The sequence below is a fragment of the Ostrea edulis genome, chromosome 8, assembly GCF_947568905.1.
Source record: "Ostrea edulis chromosome 8, xbOstEdul1.1, whole genome shotgun sequence".
NCBI lineage: Eukaryota > Metazoa > Mollusca > Bivalvia > Ostreida > Ostreidae > Ostrea > Ostrea edulis.
The window spans coordinates 53,231,237-53,249,048 of record NC_079171.1 but is presented as its reverse complement, the minus strand read 5'-3'; the positions used below and the strand labels follow the sequence as shown (position 1 = coordinate 53,249,048).

The window sequence follows — 17,812 nt, the reverse complement described above, 5'->3', positions numbered from 1 at the left end:
TTTTACAGAAACTCCTGCAGTTACAGCTCTCTTCAGAACGCTGTAGTGGATATACTTACTTCCGTACAGAAATTGGTTAATTTACCATACTTTCATCGTCACATCAGAGGAGAGACATATATGAGGAGAATGAATGCTACATGAACACGGATGCAATACATGTCTTTGAAAGTAGACTTCTGCTCGTAATATTAAAGCTATTTGCATGACAAAGGTTTACCTGCGCACATCCTACCCTGAGCTACTGAGGGATGGGCAATATACATGTATATCGGTTACTATGGAGTCATCATTATTTGTGGATTCATGCCTGTGGATTTCGTGGATCACTCTTACCTGCGAATTTACTTGTTCTCGAACATTTTTAAACCAAATAGAGTTATCTCTCCCAATGACATCGTATCGCTTACGAACGAAATTACGTCTCCATGATCCAGCAACATTTTGCTTGCCCCTACGAATTAAAATGATTCCACAGGATTTGAGTGTCTGACCGTTTGATGAAGTGCCATACCCTCAGAAATATTTTGTGAGGGATGCCAAATGAAATCCCTCCCCTTGTTTAGTTCACTTTATCTTCCGTGTAGATAAAAACAATCATTTTACGACTCCACACTGAAAAATCAAAAAAAAAAAGTTATTGCATATATTTGCATTTTACAGAAACTCCTGCAGTTACAGCTCTCTGCAGAACGCTGTAGTGGATTATTTACTTCCGTACAGAAATTGATTCATTTACCAGAATTGCATCATCACATCAGAAGAGAGACATATATGAGGAGAATGAAGGACATCGACGAACAGTTAGATTCCAGAAAGAATGATTTAATGAAAACAGACTGCACAATCGTAATCGCAGGTAATCACAAAAAATATCGCCAGTTCTTTATGAAACTGGAATGCGTTTGTAAAATACATGACGCATTGACTGAAAATTCCCTACCACCGTGTACACATATGATACCGTTCAGTGAGTGTAATGGATGTTATATGAAATATACTTTCTTCAACTATCATCTATTTACTTTATCGGTACATTTTGCCAAATATAGAAACGTAAACATTGTACTTTGATTGTCTATGTACCACACTTTTAATCTTGATTTGTAAAACTTTAAGGAGAAACAAGTGCAGGAAAATCCAGTGTTGTACACTTGATTATCGGAAAGAACATCTTACCCACGAATATTACGGCTACTACGTCCAGATTATGTAGAATGAGGTATTCGGACAAAATGCAAATATTAACATGTGACAGCGAGGACAGACATATAGAAGTAACAGAGTGTGATGACAGAGAAGATGTGGCAGACAAGTTGTCAGGAATAGCCAGGACAAAGGACGACACAATAAAATACGTTGACGTTTGGCTTCCATTTGGCATATTGAAGGTAAGCATGAAAAGCGAAGAAAACAAGTGATCAATCTCATAACTCCCACAAGGAATATAAAATAAAGAATTTGGCAAGCATGGACCGCAGGATATACCCGAGGTGGGACCAGGTGCCTAGGAGGAGTAAGTATCCCGTGTCGACCGGTCACACCCCTCGTGGGCCCTATATATTGAGCAGGTAAGCGGAGTTATCCGTAGTTAAAATCAGTAGTCCAAGAATGGTCTAACAATCGGTATGAAACACATAAAGTAGCATTTGACCCAATCATAGGTTATATGTTTCCGTACGGGTTTTATTCTAATTGCTTGACCACGACGAATTACTCTGTTTACCAGAGAAAGACGTCTTGTCCTACTCTTTACATTTCATAGGAGTTATGATTGTTTTTGTAATGTTATCCAAATATCTTTTAAATTTGACAATATTAGTATTGTCTTTAATAAGTCAAACTTTCTCTTACAGCAGATCGTATATGAAGAAATAAAAATAACATATTTGTGTTAAATACATATCATACAGAAAATATAGGATAGAGTTCAATTTTCATACAGACCCTAGAGCGTACTACTACACCATTGGAGCGGTGAACGAACGCGGGACTGTTTGGCATCGAACGGCTGTGTTTGGGGAACGAACGCTGAACGGTTTCAACGGAACTGTTTTCAATGAGAACTTCTTATCAGGAACAGAACTCTTTGAGATTGGGAACGAACGGTTCTCATCGAGGGCGGAACCCTTTGGTCCAAGATGGGAACGAACAGTATAGCCTCAATTTCAAATTCTGCATTTCGGACACTTTCGGTACTCTTTATATATACATAGACATTACAGGAAAGATATATAAAAGTTTAGTTTGATTAACATCATTGCCTTTCTAAAATGGAAGGAAGGGGAATGAAAGTAAATCAATATGTACATATATGAACCTCAATTTCCATATGGGGATATCAATATTTATGTAATGTAATAAACAAAAACAACTTAATATTTTCATAAGAAATCAATTTGCGTATTTTCAGCTAGGTCCGATTTCAATATTATACAATGGAACATTGTCACCCTTTAGCAACTGATTAATACACATACTATTCTAAATAGGAATTCAGTTTGACATTACATGTATTTTACAACCTTATTATATAGCTATACAACAGTACACTACAGTGTGTGTAAATAGCGCGTTAAACCGTGGGAATATTTACCTGCTATGTTACCGATCCTCCTTGTGCCTGGTGGCACATAGGACCTCCACAGAGCATTTTCATCAATTCCTGTTATTACCCGTCCTTCCTTTCATGACTGTCAACCGGCAACTGTCCACTATTTTCTACTGTGTGGTGCCATGTTGTTTTTGGTCATCCACATTTTCTTTTCCCTTTCGGGGCCCATCTTAGCGCGATGTTACCGCCAAGGGTAGGACGTTGTCTAAACACGTATCCAATAAATTTCCATCTTCCCCCTGCTGCTTCCATTTTTTGTTGGTTTTCTGAGTGTGGTCAGTTTTTAAATCGAGGCAGGCTGCTGACAGGCGGGTTGATGGTGCAGGGGTTTCAACGGTCTCGTTTGAAGCATTTCGCAAATTATATGGTCATTATAACGATATAGTTTGCCAAAGCAATCTATTATTGAGTCAAATGCTCTCTGATGTGTTTCATACCGATTACTAAGCCGTTCTCGGCACATTTATTTTGACTGCGGATGGCTCCGTTTACCTGATCAAGATATAGGGTTCACGGCGGGAGTGACCGGTCAACGGGGGATGCTTGCTCCTCCTAGGCACATTATCCCACATCTGGTATATCCAGGGATCCGTGTTTGCTCAACTCCTTATTTTGTATTGCTTATTAGAGCTATGGGAGTCATCACTGTTCTGTATCTTCACCTTTCATGTAGGTCTTCATTTCAATCCCATTTTGATATTTTTATCATATTCACATTCAGATTTAATGTATCCAAACTGAATAGATCAATACATGTACACATCTAATTTTCAATAAAAATAATTTATTTTGCGTTTAAAATTAGATAGGGAAATATCCACATTGGTTCAATATGATGATGACTTATCATGTTGATTGATGGTACACGTAAAGGTACATATTGGATACACGTACATTAAAAAGGATTTGAAGACCCCTGCCAAAATTTAAAGAGGTATCAAGAAAACTAATATGATCTGAGACGGGAACCTATAGTGTGGACAACGTGTCCACTCTTCCGTGAATCAGCACATATACATTGTTTCTCTTCATTCTATATTTTGAAGATGACACCACACCAGTTGAAATTCTAACAAGCAATTCGTTTTAATTTCCCAGCATTTCACCAATTTAAACATGTTAAATTCGTACTAGTGTAAGAGTTATGCATACTTAAATTATATTTTATAATTTGACATTTTCTTTGTTTCGAAATTCCTTATCGACAAAAAAATATCCGCTGCACGAACTTTTTCTTTCCACCAACAGATTTGATATTCAAAGGTTTTCTTATTTGGTAAGTTGATGTTCGTTCACAATCTCGATAATACTAAAATAAAAATGTAATATGTTGTGTCGTAATGAACTGGTGATTTGCTTGCAAACTTTTACTGATTTTAACTGCAGAACTCCCCATCCTTGTACAACTCTACAATATTGTTTCGAATAATGAGTGGTAGTCTTCTTCCATCTCGACCAAGCGCCATGTTGACCTACAATAACAGACTGACGCGTGGGTTCCGAATAGCCATGCGGGAAAGAAATGTTGGGGGAACAACCGGTTTTAAATGACAACGGAAAATTTTGGACTGGAACCGGAACTCTACATGGGTTGAACGGAACAGTTTGATGTGAAAATGAAAAAAAAGGTTTAAATGGTGTAGTAGTACACTTCAGGATATAGTATACAATTTCAGGGTAACGTAGTTATAGTGGATACACCGGGGATAGGAGACAAGGAGGAGTTTGCTAATATGTTGATGGACTACATACATAATGCCCTGGCTTTTGTGTTCCTCGTTAATATGGGAAATGCAGGAGGAATACAGGGCGGTCGAGTATACCAGTTAAATTGATAATAATTTGAAATGTTGAAATGTTGAAAACAAAATATACTCAATTTTAATAACACGTTAATGCCAATTTCGTTTTTCTGTATTGTTTAATATTTGAAGCAATGTATCGCTTTTTATTTGATATAATGGAAATCAACATCAATTAGCATATGTTGATTGGGCAGAATTTCAATGCAGATTGTGCGAAATTTGAAACATGTTATAAGATACTTGAACTAAATGCATACCTATGATCCCAAAAATGCAATCTTTCTACTGAACGAATGGGATACATTAATTCTGAAAAAACGGAAGACAGACCTGTTTGATGAGATGGAAAAGAAATTACATAATATTTGGGAGGACGTAAACGACAAATATATTCTTAAATTTGCCGCGGCCAGGGTGAGTAATTATGAAACTATACTTCATTTTATTGACTGCGAAGTATATAATCCAAATTAATCGAATATTTCCAAATGCCTATTTGAAGAATAATTACGTACGACTAGTTGAATCTGCCAAAAAAAAAACATCATCATAATGTATTTGAAAATCACAAATAATCTTTGTCAATAATATTGCATCGACATGTAATTTAAAATGAATGAAAGCATGCTATTTTGAATTTGATTTTCGTAACTAAAACTGATGAAAACAATTGCTTTGCATGTACAACTTAGATAATGAAAACTTAATTTTGTGGATAATTCAATTTTCAGGTTGAAGAAAATGAAGTGTATCGGAGACTATTGGACCAACATATCTTGAAAAGCATTATTGCAAAAAAATGAAAACAAAAGAATGAAAGTATGCACTGAGTAAGGGAATGTAACTGTTCACTCATTGTTGAAACTCATTATTAGCGAATGTTGCTAATTTACAATTTCAATAGATGTCTTAAAGTAAACATCACTTATCAAAATTAAGTGAAAACATTATCACAATATCAGTATATTTGATAGCATTGGGATCGATATGCATCATTCATTGACGTGAATTATTATGTCGTCTCCGGATGAATTGTATCTTACAAATGCAGGGTTATCGGGGATAAGATATTATCAGTATAAATTCCAAATCCGAAATATAATGTTATTGCTGTTTCGAAGGAAAGATAATTAGAGATTTATCCAGTGTTTTTTTTTATCTCTCCACCATTCCCTTGAGCAACACAATGTGTATCTCAGATTCATCAAGTCCATTATCAAAGACTGCGATGTAGTGTTGGCCTTTAAGGTACACTTTGCGAAACAAAACAGAAGAAAATGTCAAAACCTTTGAAAAGCTTACAAAGGAGTTACAGGATACGGAACGTAAACGACAGGAGGTTATAAACCAAACAAACGAATGAAAACAATTGTGACACGTTGATCTGAATTTAGTGTCACTAGTATATATATGTTCCAAATTGGTGCCCAACTATCTATTTTGTATTGCTTGTAGGAGTTATGAGATTGATCACTGTTCGTTATATTCACCTTGCATTTAGAGGGCTAGACATTTGCGAACAATTAGTTTTTCGCAAATAAACTCTTATCAATGGAGGATTTTTTATTGGGCTCCTGGTGGATATGACTGACCGAGAGGGGATACTTACCTGATCCCACCTCTGGATCGTCCAGGGGTCCATGTTTGTCCAACAATATATTTTGTATTGCTTATAGAAGTTATGAGATTGATCACTGTTCGTTATCTTCACCTTTCATCAATGAATGATAAAATTTTGACAATTTGGATATATTCATCATCGGTTCCGCGCGAAAATAATATATCGTGAAATAAAAGGGATCTAGAGTATTCTACATGTACCCCATATCTCAACATAGTAGATATACGTAGTATAGTACACCGCGGTCACAACCATTACGGACTCCATACTTTGACGATATGAACGATCATTTTAACAATACCCACTTTGTTCTTGGTTTTTATAATTTATTATCCTTTTAGATAAGATATCATATTTCATGATTACACGTCAGAGTTATAATCTGCAACAATTACTGGTCGTTATATTCCTATCTTCTATGGTTTTAACCTATGGTTTTATTTTTCAGATAAACATTTATTTCTGGTGTGCGTTGTAACCTCCATTCGATGTTTTAATATATAACTCTAATACATTTGTTTACCTGATCAAGATAGATGGCTCACAGCTGGTGTATGCTTAATCCTACTAGAAGCCTGATCCCAACTTTGGGAAAATCATCAAAATTTGACAAAATTCAAGCGTAATAGCACAATCATGAATAGTGATCAGGTGGATTTAATAAATATATTGCATTCTTGTATACAAGTATCATATAATGTATTTCAATAGTGAAATATATCGATCACTGATGCAGACGTGAAGTATATATATTGATCAGGTAAACGGGTTAACACGCAGTCAAAATTAGTATGCTAAGAACGGTCTGACAAATAGTGGGGGAAACTTCAAATAGCATTCGACCTAACATGTATATAGTTGTATGTGTAACGACTATGAGGTTTGCAAAATATAAAGCATCAGCTTATTTGTCAGTAATCTGCTTCGGATTAAATATTGATCAGATTCAACCCATGGTCATTATAAACATCTAGTTTGCCAATGCACCCTAAATGCTCCTAAATGCTGTCTGGCGTGTTTGTTAGGATGTCGTTGGTACAATGTATTTGACTATGGATTACTCAATTTACCTGGTGAGGATATAGGGTTCACGACGGGTGTGACCGATCGACATGGCATGCTTACTCCTCCGAGGTACCCGCTGTAATAAGGAATCTCACCTTGAGTGGTCTCATCTGAAGGAACCCCACCCTATTTAGTCGCCTTTTTACGACAAGCAAGGATTTCGGGGGACCTATTTGAATGCGGATTCCCACGGGTTGTAAGTTGAAGATAATAAACAGTGACCAACCTTCTACAAAAAATACAAATTAAAGAGTTGAGCAAACACGGACCCTTGGCTATACCCATATCTAATTGATGTTACCATCTGCAACATTTCAGAATATAATGTAAAATAAATCATGTTGCTCGAGGATCATCGTCAGTTGATTGATGAAACAGCCCCATTTACCTGATCCTACCTCTGATGTATACACGTCTTCTTGTTTCCCTACTCGTTAGTTTGCAATCTTAATAGGATTTATTAGAATTATTTTTGTTTGGTATCTTAAATTTTCTCCCATCATCAGTAGAGGTCACCCAATGTCACATGCTAACGTAGCGAGTGTGGCTAGGGTAAACCATTCACAAAAGAAACATTAATTACATTGTGATCTTTTAAATTACTCTCTCTCTCTCTCGCTCTCTCTCTCTCTCTCTCTCTCTCTCTCTCTCTCTCTCTCTCTCTCTCTCTCTCTCTCTTATATTTATTATTCTAATAAATCCTATTAAGAATACAAATTAACGAAGTTTTCTGAATTTCAGGCATTTGAAAATCTTCAACAAAATATTGACGAGTTTCTTGAAGAAATGACAAGAGCTCTTCGTGAATATATTCTTAGCCAAGAGTTAAAAAAAATAATTTTGCAAGATATTAGAAAATATACAAGGCCTGGAATTGGGATCGATATGGACTCTCGAATTGAAAAAAAAAATATGGTTGCCATTAGATAAACGTGGATGAAATATTTCAAAGAGACGTTATGGAAAAGATTATCGAAAAGTTTATCAATATTCATGAATCATTGCATAGGGTTACAGACAAGATGAGAGGCTTTATCACCCCCTTTGATGTCGAAAAGAAATTCACCTCTGCTCTTGTTTCCTTCCTTGCACCCAGTGGAATGATCATTGCCGGAAGTATCCTGTTGACACAATTGTCAGTAAGTCGTAACGCTGCAATAGCTGTCGCTGTAACTGGACTTGTGAGTGGTGTGGTGTTTTCAGGATTAGTAGGGCTTGGTGTTTTGGACGACGTTGACAGCGCTATTGAAAAGTTTTTCAAGGCCAGTGTAAATGAATTGACAATTGACAAAATTAAACAGTCTTTAACCAAAACATATTCCGAAGGACTCAAAAACATGATACGAAGTTTTCTAGAGGGAGATTTGAAAAATGAAATTGATCAAATGAAACGCACTGTCGCATGAATGAGAAAGAGCGTAGATTATTTACAAAAAGAGGAATCGGGAATGATTTATCTGAGTTATCAGATTTCAAAAATAAAAAAAACCGACTCAAAGAGCTAGAAAATACCGAAGTAAAAATTTGCTACATGCATATGGAAAATTGATGATGAAAAAGCTGAAATTATTCCGTTTATCCTAAATTGAGTTGTTAGTCTTCCGTTAATATCTATTTTTCAATAAACTATCAGAGTATGAAGCAGAAGTTGATAAATTTCTGATGTCTTTTATTTCGAGTTCGAATGCACCCCATCTTGTACAATTTTGGTAAAATTTCAATAGCTTAGGTATATACTTGTTTCTTTATGTAAATATTTATTTTATATCATAGCACATATTCTTTTTTAATCATATGTGTTTATTTGAGGTGGGGGTGTCTGTATTTTTTTTCGCTGGAAGAAAATTTTAACTTCTGTTCATTTTAATCAAGAAATGAGACTATGCATGTATCTAGGAATGTATCACTTATGTTATGGCGCCGTTCACATAGAAGGTTTAATGTTTTGTAATATACATATATCCTATGGATTTAATTCATAGGATTCATGATAACGCCAATTCTAAAAAGTGCGCCCTATTTGTAGGTTTCATCTGATAGACATTTGAATTTTACTGTGAACGTCTATTTTGGGAGCACTATGGGATTCGAATCTTTTGTGGTATATAAGGCAGTTGCTATGACAAAGTGTTATCATTTCCATATGTAACGCGATTTACAATGTAATCATCGCTTGCTGAGTGAGGTCTACAAACATATCAAGTAACATAATGAAATAAAAGGTGAAGATAACGAGCAGTGATCAATCTCATAACTCCTACAAGCAATACAAATTAGATAGTTGGGCAAACCTGGACCCCTGGACACACCAGAGGTGGGATCAGATGCCGAGGAGGAGTAAACATCCCCTCTCGACCGGTCACACCCGTCGTGATCCCTATATCGTGTTCAGGTAAACGGAGTTATCCGCAGTCAAAATGAGTGTGTCCAGAACGGCTTAACAATCGGTATGAAACACGGCATACAGCGTTTGACCCAATGATAGCTTGTATTGACGAATTAGATCGTTATAACGACCATAGAATTTGCAAAATGCTGACTTCAATCGAGGCTGTTGAAACAACTCTACCATCAACTTGTTTGTAGTAGCTTACCTCGATTTAAAAACTAACTATACGCAGAACAAGCTCTTGGATATCGAATCAGTTGAGATATATAAACATCGTATGCAGGTGATACTGGGATATTGCTACATAAATGTGGGAAGTTGACGATGGAGAAGCTGCAGTAATCCCGTTTGTCATACAGTTCAATTGTCAGTTTGCCGTTAATGTCCTTGATTTAAAAACTGACTATACGCAGAACAAGTTCTTGCATATCGAATCAGTTTAGATATATTAACACCATATGCAGGTGATAATGGAATTTTACTACATAATTATGGGAAGTTGCCGTTGGAGAAGCTGAAATCATCCCGTTTGTCATACAGTTGAGTTGTCGGTTTGCCGTTAATGTCTACTTTCAATAAAATGTCTAAGTATGAAGCAGAAGTGGACGACTCTGTGGTGTCTTTTATTTCGAGCCCACAGGGATACATCAAATCGACACATGAATGAAAATAATCATTGTTGATAGACAAAACGTCATCGATATATCGAAATGTCGAATTGAAGGCCACAACGAGATCTTTTTTTTTTCTCACGTTGAAGTTTTTGAATGAATTCATATATTTCTTTAATACCACATCATTCATACATCTTATCACATTGCGTTTTCCATTTTACCTTACCTTCTCATCGAGAGCCAGAAATAAGAGACCGGCGCATATGCAATTGAACGATTCAGTCTATATTCTCGAAGTATGTTTGCCCAACTCTTTATTTTGTATTCCTTATAGGAGTTATGAGATTGATCCCTGTTCGTTATCTTCACCTAATATGCTAATAACTCACTTTGTACGTATTATATTAGCTCTCAGTTATTAAAACGAAAATGTTCTACAATATTTAACTTGTATGGTATTTTTAATATGTTCAATAATACTTCTTGTGTACTGTTTGTGTTGGCTAATCTGTTGTTTAAGTTTTCTTTCAAGATTGTTACACACATAAAAAGGGGTTATGGACAGTAGGTTAAATGTTACAAAATCACCTGTTCAGACCGTAACAGCTATTGTATCAACACTTACCGTGACATGGAATCTGCATTTCAAAGTTATAATTCAAACAGTAATCATTTGCATGCGTTGGCAAAGAGCAGTCACTGTGAAGCATACGAGTTAAGATTTAGCCTAAGATTTTTTAAGCACGTAAGATGATTGAAATAGAAAAGGTGAATATAACAAACAGTGATACGAAAAGCATATTATGCATCAAAACTATTCTGCTGCATAATCTGAGCCTATGCAAATCTAAGTAATGATTTTTACGACATGATGACGATATGTATTGCAAACTACGGAAGAAAACAACACCAACACGACAGCTTCCGTACAAGGGTATACATTAAGTAAAGCTGAGACAATATTGATATCGGAATAAACAGAACTGTCTAGACATATTGCTATTACCCTTCTAACGTTAATAACTGATCGCGTACATTTCAAGTTTACTAATCAGTAAAATACACAAATTTATAATTTTAACTGAAAGGCACACGATAAAACAGGGATACACACAGGATTTTGTGTAAAATGTAATTGTAATAATGAACCTTACAAAGATATATTGTGTTGTTACAATCTTTGTCAGGTGAAAGCAACACATAATTCTGAGGTAAGCTATTGAATTCTTTGATTACTTCTACTTTACTAAACACCAAATTATGAATGTAGGAATGCAATCTGTCGAATTCATGAGATAGGGCAATTTGTCGGATACTGTGGTTTTCTTCATTTTCTATTCATAATGATCATAAAAGCTCTATAGTATTCTTTATTCTGTGTCCATACTTCTAAAACAAGTTGTGTGTTTTTCTTCACTCTATGTTCATAATGATAAAAGAAGTTGCTATGGTTTTCCTCATTCTGTGTTCATAATGGTAAAACACGCTCTTTGGTTCAAAATCAATACAAGGTATCTTAAAAATACTGGAACGTAACAAATTCAAAGTATATCAGCATAGGCTTGATATCGGGATGCATAGACGAGGACAATATGTCTGTTGCAATAGCATCCTGTACTTATGAAACTAATTTACACTAAACAGGAAAGGAGACACTAAAATCATATCTTTTGCTCCCATACTTGTATTTTCTTTCAGGCCATTTATAAAACCCGGGTTATAGTTAACTAAACAGTTTCATTTATTGACCGCAAACAGTTCACATTTAAGCGAGCATCTTATAAATAGCACCTGTGTTTTAATGTTTACGAGAGGTGGGAACGATAAGATGTGTATGTGGTAATAAAAATGAAATTGAATACGAAGTCATAATAAAAAAAAGCAAATTGGTTTAGTTACGTGTCCATTGCTACTCAAATGACAGATATGTAGTTACTGCGCATAAAGTACAGATGAACTTTACAAAGGCATTTAGATGGCAGCTCTAAAATTAAAGAAGAAATAATCAGAACATGTAAAACTTGCATCGTGGTCGGCCACTGTTTCTATGTATTAAATGACGTTTCGACAGTTGGAAGCTTTTTTACAGGAATGAATTGTGTATGTAAAACGGTTAGCCTTCCTCAGTCTCTATCCTGCGTTTATTACTTTATAATTTCGTTCGAATTTTACTGTGTTTCAGAAATATAAAATATCTGCTCTCTACCAATACTTAAATGTCACGAAACATGTTTAGCATTATCAAAAGGTATTAAAGAGAGTACTGGTTATTAAATATAGAGCCTTGTGCAAGTCTAGTAATAGGCACATGTTGTTTACTTCACACAAGAAACCGCATTGTTTCATAATTAAAATATCAAACTACACACCATGTCCTAGTTAAATAAACATAAATCAGCACATTTGACTTTAACATAAACAACATATGCGTAAGAATATGCTTATAAAGCAATACAAACGATGAACAATTTATTGAGCTATTCAAAATTTGATACATTCGTCAATGTACTTGAAAATGAATGAAGTACAATTCTAAATAATTTAAAAGGAATACACGACATTACAACACTCATGATAATGGAGTTACCTTATCGTCTTTAATTTCTATTTTAGATCATGATGATAGATATTTGAAGATTCATTCTAATTCTTGATATTTCAAATTAACAAACACTGATAACGCGGATTTCTATAAAAAATATAAATTTGAGACGAGAGAAAACACGGTGTCAAGTAGATTGCACTACGGGCAGGATACGGCGCCTAGTATCTTATTTCAGCTTGCACATATCGTTTTTAAAGGGGAGGAGCCAGTCGGAAGAAAAAATTGGATTGTTGTCTTCTAAAAAATTCTTGACGTGCAAAATCATGTGGATTTTGCTCCAGAGTATATTCCTTTGGAAGAAACAGGCTAGGTGTGTAAGAAGAGTGAACATCCTCTGTTGACTGGTCACACCTGATGTGATATTGATCAGATAAAGGGGAATAATCCATAGAATCAAAATAAGACAACAATAAATCCAATATTATGTCATACCTACATAGGTTTTCAATGGCGAATTCTCAAAATGAGTGAACTATTATTGAGCGGGACGTTAGATAATATACAATCAACTCATTGTGATTTTCGTTTGTTTTTTTCCTTTTTCAAGATTTAAAAATATTGCCAAATTGTTAAGTTGTGCGTAATATATATCCCCAGCAAATCGTATTCCTTGTCTTGCACAGGGTTTCAACAATTAAAACAAATTAAGAAAAAAAGTATATTATTATCACTGTTATCATTTTATTTTTGTATAAAGCACAAAATTATATGATAATGTCCCAAGAAAAGACCTAAAAGAGTTATAAAGTAAATGATAAAACAATAGAAATACTTTAATTAAAACATGGTAGCAAGATGACAAGATTGTTACTTTTGACTAGACAAGATCTTACTGGAACACAGGTAATTGCATTCATGTACTGGATCAGTGTTTAGTTTGCAAGACATTGCACATGGAGTATTTGATATTGCATTGAATTTTACATTCACAGGGCATATTCACGCTTGAACAAGAGTGTTTTAGGTTCTTGCGAAATACTCCAAGTTCATGATACATTTTCTACAATGAAGTGCCTTTTCAAAAGATTGTAAAACATTATAAATGGGTAATTAAAGATAATCTAAGAATTTACTAAAAAGGATTACTCATTATTTTTAATTTTTATACATTAAGGGCGGATCAAGGGGAGGATGAGCTGAAATGTCATGTGTATGAGACTCAAATTCCATAAAATAAAAATGAATGAATGTATATTGTTCGACGACACTCTCGATAATTTTTCACTCATATGGAGACGTCCATGAAATAAATGTTTGTGTTATTTAATATTGATAATCTTAACAACCTTGTTAATAATGCTTAAACCAGATGTTCGTTAGTGATTTATTCTCCTAAGCGCATTGACATAGTATTTATGTAACACTCATAGGATATTCAAAGTGCGAGGCAGAAAAGTAGTGTTTGCTTGTTTTCGTTTTCTTTTTTCTTTTTGTAAATACCCTGTTTATATTACTTGTACAGTAGGCGATGTGCAAGATGCGTAACGCCGTGTCAAATATGACAGCTTTTTAAATAGCTAAAATATGCAACGTTGTTGATGGTTTGTATTTAGTCTTCAGAGCGCCATCTAGTGTTTTAGGAGATTTTGGAATGTGTTAGTGAGGAATATATCAGCCCATTTCGGCTCAAGGTTTGTCGTTGTGACATAACTGGTAGTAAATTCAGATGGACATTGGTATTTCTTTACAGTCATACATGTTTTTTGTACTACATTTAGATTTTTATTCAGAATATATTTATTACTAGGATCTGCATACATCTAGTTATTATCTCTAGTAGAGCTAATGTAGCTTTTGTTAATTGTTCGGAACACGTAACACTGTCCGGATTTATATGTTATACAGTTCCAATGTAACATAAAGATATGTCAACTTTCGTTTTGAAAAAATAAGGTGTCCCCTGTCTTCCTTGTTGATTACTATTGGAAATGAGAGGGTGCTCTAAGTTTTAATAACTTGTGCCCAATCCTATAGCCTTTAACGTTTTGGCAATAAGATATGTTCATTTCAACCCATACATATTGATATTTTTAGGCATTTCTGTAATGAAGAGTTTTTTGAAAATAATTCTGCAACGAAATTTTATACATACATATCTAGCCATATTCTTGTGTAAGTATTGCAGACGTTGTTAAAAGATGCATCTACTCTTGGCGGAATTTGACGTACGTAATTGTCTTCAAAATTGGCATATACTTACTGTGCTAATGTTACGGCGAATGCACCTAAATATACATGCGCGGATCCAGAATTGTTTCTAGCTCCACCCATGAAATATTTGCTCAGGGGACCAAACTATACTTATTTTTTCACAATCGAAAATGCATAAAGGGGGGAATATCTTCTTTTATCAGCCTTAAGGTTGGTTGGTTATATATTGTTTAACCCCCCGTTCGAGAATTGTTTACTCATATGGAGACGTCACCATTGCCGGTGAAGGGCTTGCATGCTTGACGCTTACAGTATTCGAATAAGGAGATATTTTTATCGTGCGACACTTGCTGTGACTCGATGTCTCTGCTTTTGCGGTCTCATTCGAAATACTACCTCATTTAGTCGCCTTTTACGACAAGCAAGGGATAAAGAGGAGTTATTGTACCCAGAATCATCAAGGGATTCATGTTTAAGGGATGTCGGACTCTCCGTCTTTTGTATTACGTAGCAATGTACTCAAGTTGTTTCATATTTTTAAAAAATGAGAAATAATCTACGTAGTTTATCTAATATCGAACAATCCAATAAGAAATGTTTTGTCTTATTTTCTATTGAACATCATGATGGTCTATCACATACACTTTGATGCAATTTAAAAGGGCTGATTGTAGAGACTGCTAATCTTTAAAAACTCAGTTTGTCATATATATGACACTCGTCGGGTGACAACAATATAAGATATATAATATAATAGCTGATAAATACATGTAAATCAAACATTCTATACAACAAATGTCGGTATCAAGCAATTCTAATACTGGCCAATTTTACCAATAATTCTATCTTGAGAAAGTATTTTCTGTATTTGTATTTTTTTTTTTGGTGAGGTTCTCTTTACATTTTAAATGTCCTGTTCACATTACTATTGAAATAGATGCGCTTTTCATGTGCAAGATGTGTAACGCCGTACTAGATGTCTCGAATATCTTTAAATGGATAGCGATGATTTGCATCTAGTGATCAGAGTGCACTCTGGTGTTTGTTACCAGATTGTGGACTGTTTGTATTAGGAATACATGTATATCAGCTAATGTTGTTGTACGCTGTGCCGTTTTGATATCACTGGAACGAAATACAGATGAACATTGATATTTCCTTACATTAATATATATTGGCTCACGGTAGGTGTGACCGGTCAACAGGGGATCCTTACTCATCCTAGGCACCTGATCCCACTTCTGGTGTGTCCAGGGGTCCGTGTTTGCCCAACTATCTATTTTGTATTGCTTATAGGAGTTATGAGATTGATCACTCTTCGTCATCTTCACCTTGCATTGATCTACTACATTTATTATCTATGCACGATATCTTTATTGCGTATGTTGATCTTTCTCCTGAACATGTTACATATTGACTGTTTAAGTTTAGAATATATCCGCAAGGTCTAGAGGAAATTGTATCAATTCAAACATTTCGGTTGAGCATGACTGAAGAGACATTATTTGTCGAAATGCGCATCTGGTGCGTCAAAATTGGTACCGTATAAGTTTTAAATCATTGTGATATCATTTATGCGATATTTAGATAAACATGTATATGTCTGTTCAAACATATATTTTTCTGTACTAAATTTAGTTTCTACACACCATATGTTTATAGCTAGGATCTACATATATTGATTTCTGTCCTGAACGTGTTCCATATGTCCTGATTTGTGTGTTAACAATAACAAGTTTCAAGTTTCCTAAATTAGCGATTTATCAACTTTTGTTTAAACAAAAGTGCAACACATGGCCTTGGGGTCCTTGTTGCTAACAAATGAATAGTAACGGTTCCTATGCATTTTTGTCCATATTTTCGTGCATAAAGAAATGTTTTCCAGAAATAACTAACAATATATGTGTAAAACAAATGCAGATATAGTTCACACATTCACAGATTTTTGACTAAATGTAATGCGCATCATTATCTTCAAAAATCGCACACCTTTACTGTGCTCATATTACGGTGAGAGCACCTTCATATACAAGCACAAATGCAGAACTGTTTCCTCGTGGAGTGGGTTTCACCCGTGAAATTTTTGTCCTGAGGAAGGGTCTGAACTATACTAGAATGTCACAACCGTGAGTGCATGAAATAGACAAGAATATCTGATTTTTTTTTATCAAAGGTCAGGGGTGTCGGACTCACGCTCCCCTTTCATGCGTGTTTGACGTATTGTTAATCAATGTAATTAAGCTCTTCACTATAGAAATTGAAAAAAAAAAGAGAAAAATCTATGTAATAGAAATTAAAAACAACATAAAAAGTCTACGTAGTTTATTGAAGATCACATAATTCGATAAAGAAGCATTTTATTATAAACATCTTTACAGAACAGCCTGAAGGTTATATCCTTATATGTTAGCTCATGTAACTTTGATGCGATTTGAAACAGCATATTATTGTAGAAACTACTAATATTTTAATAACACGGTTTGTCACATTATAAATTCTTCTTTTTCTTCTTTTTTGTTTGGGAGGGGGTACGATATGTTTGTATCTATTAAAAAGTGTTATTCACGTTCATCATAACCACGCAACATCAAGCTTAAGGTTGCATACTTATTTTGGATAGTTATGAGTTATTTAATACATATTAAAGTAAATTGAACGTTGATTTTTTTTCTTATGCGATCATCCTACCCAAACCCGAAATCAATAATTGGATTAATTATCTCACATAGCTCAGTATACGAAGGACTTGAAACTTGAATTGAACAAATCAAATGTTTCATTCTCTGTTGCATGAAACAGTCTTCCCGATAAGAACCACAACTTCATTAATTTATATCATGGCGTTAAAACAAAGAGTTTGCTGTTGCATATATATAAAGAATGTTAAATTACCTTATAAAATTAACAGAATTGCTTATTCGCAATGAATATGTAGTACTGCATTAAGA

General features: G+C 34.7%; 1 protein-coding gene across 1 annotated transcript; it reads left to right on the top strand.

The window, feature by feature from the left end:
• The first annotated feature begins 693 nt into the window (after positions 1-693).
• LOC125663356 (uncharacterized) lies at positions 694-8,815 on the top strand. The gene is made up of 5 exons (XM_056147712.1): positions 694-859; positions 1,120-1,391; positions 4,291-4,439; positions 5,668-5,758; positions 8,032-8,815. Exons 1-5 carry the CDS (start codon positions 775-777, stop codon positions 8,509-8,511), a joined length of 1,077 nt encoding a protein of 358 aa, XP_056003687.1. The 5' UTR covers positions 694-774; the 3' UTR covers positions 8,512-8,815.
• The last annotated feature ends 8,997 nt before the right edge of the window (positions 8,816-17,812 follow it).

Excerpts from the sequence above, each read along its gene's own strand:
- LOC125663356 (XM_056147712.1), top strand. The coding sequence starts at position 775 with ATGAGGAGAATGAAGGACATCGACGAACAGTTAGATTCCAGAAAGAAT. Across the intron at positions 860-1,119 it reads CTGCACAATCGTAATCGCAG|GAGAAACAAGTGCAGGAAAA; the intron begins GTAATCACAAAA and ends TAAAACTTTAAG. Across the intron at positions 4,440-5,667 it reads CAGGGCGGTCGAGTATACCA|GTACACTTTGCGAAACAAAA; the intron begins GTTAAATTGATA and ends TTGGCCTTTAAG.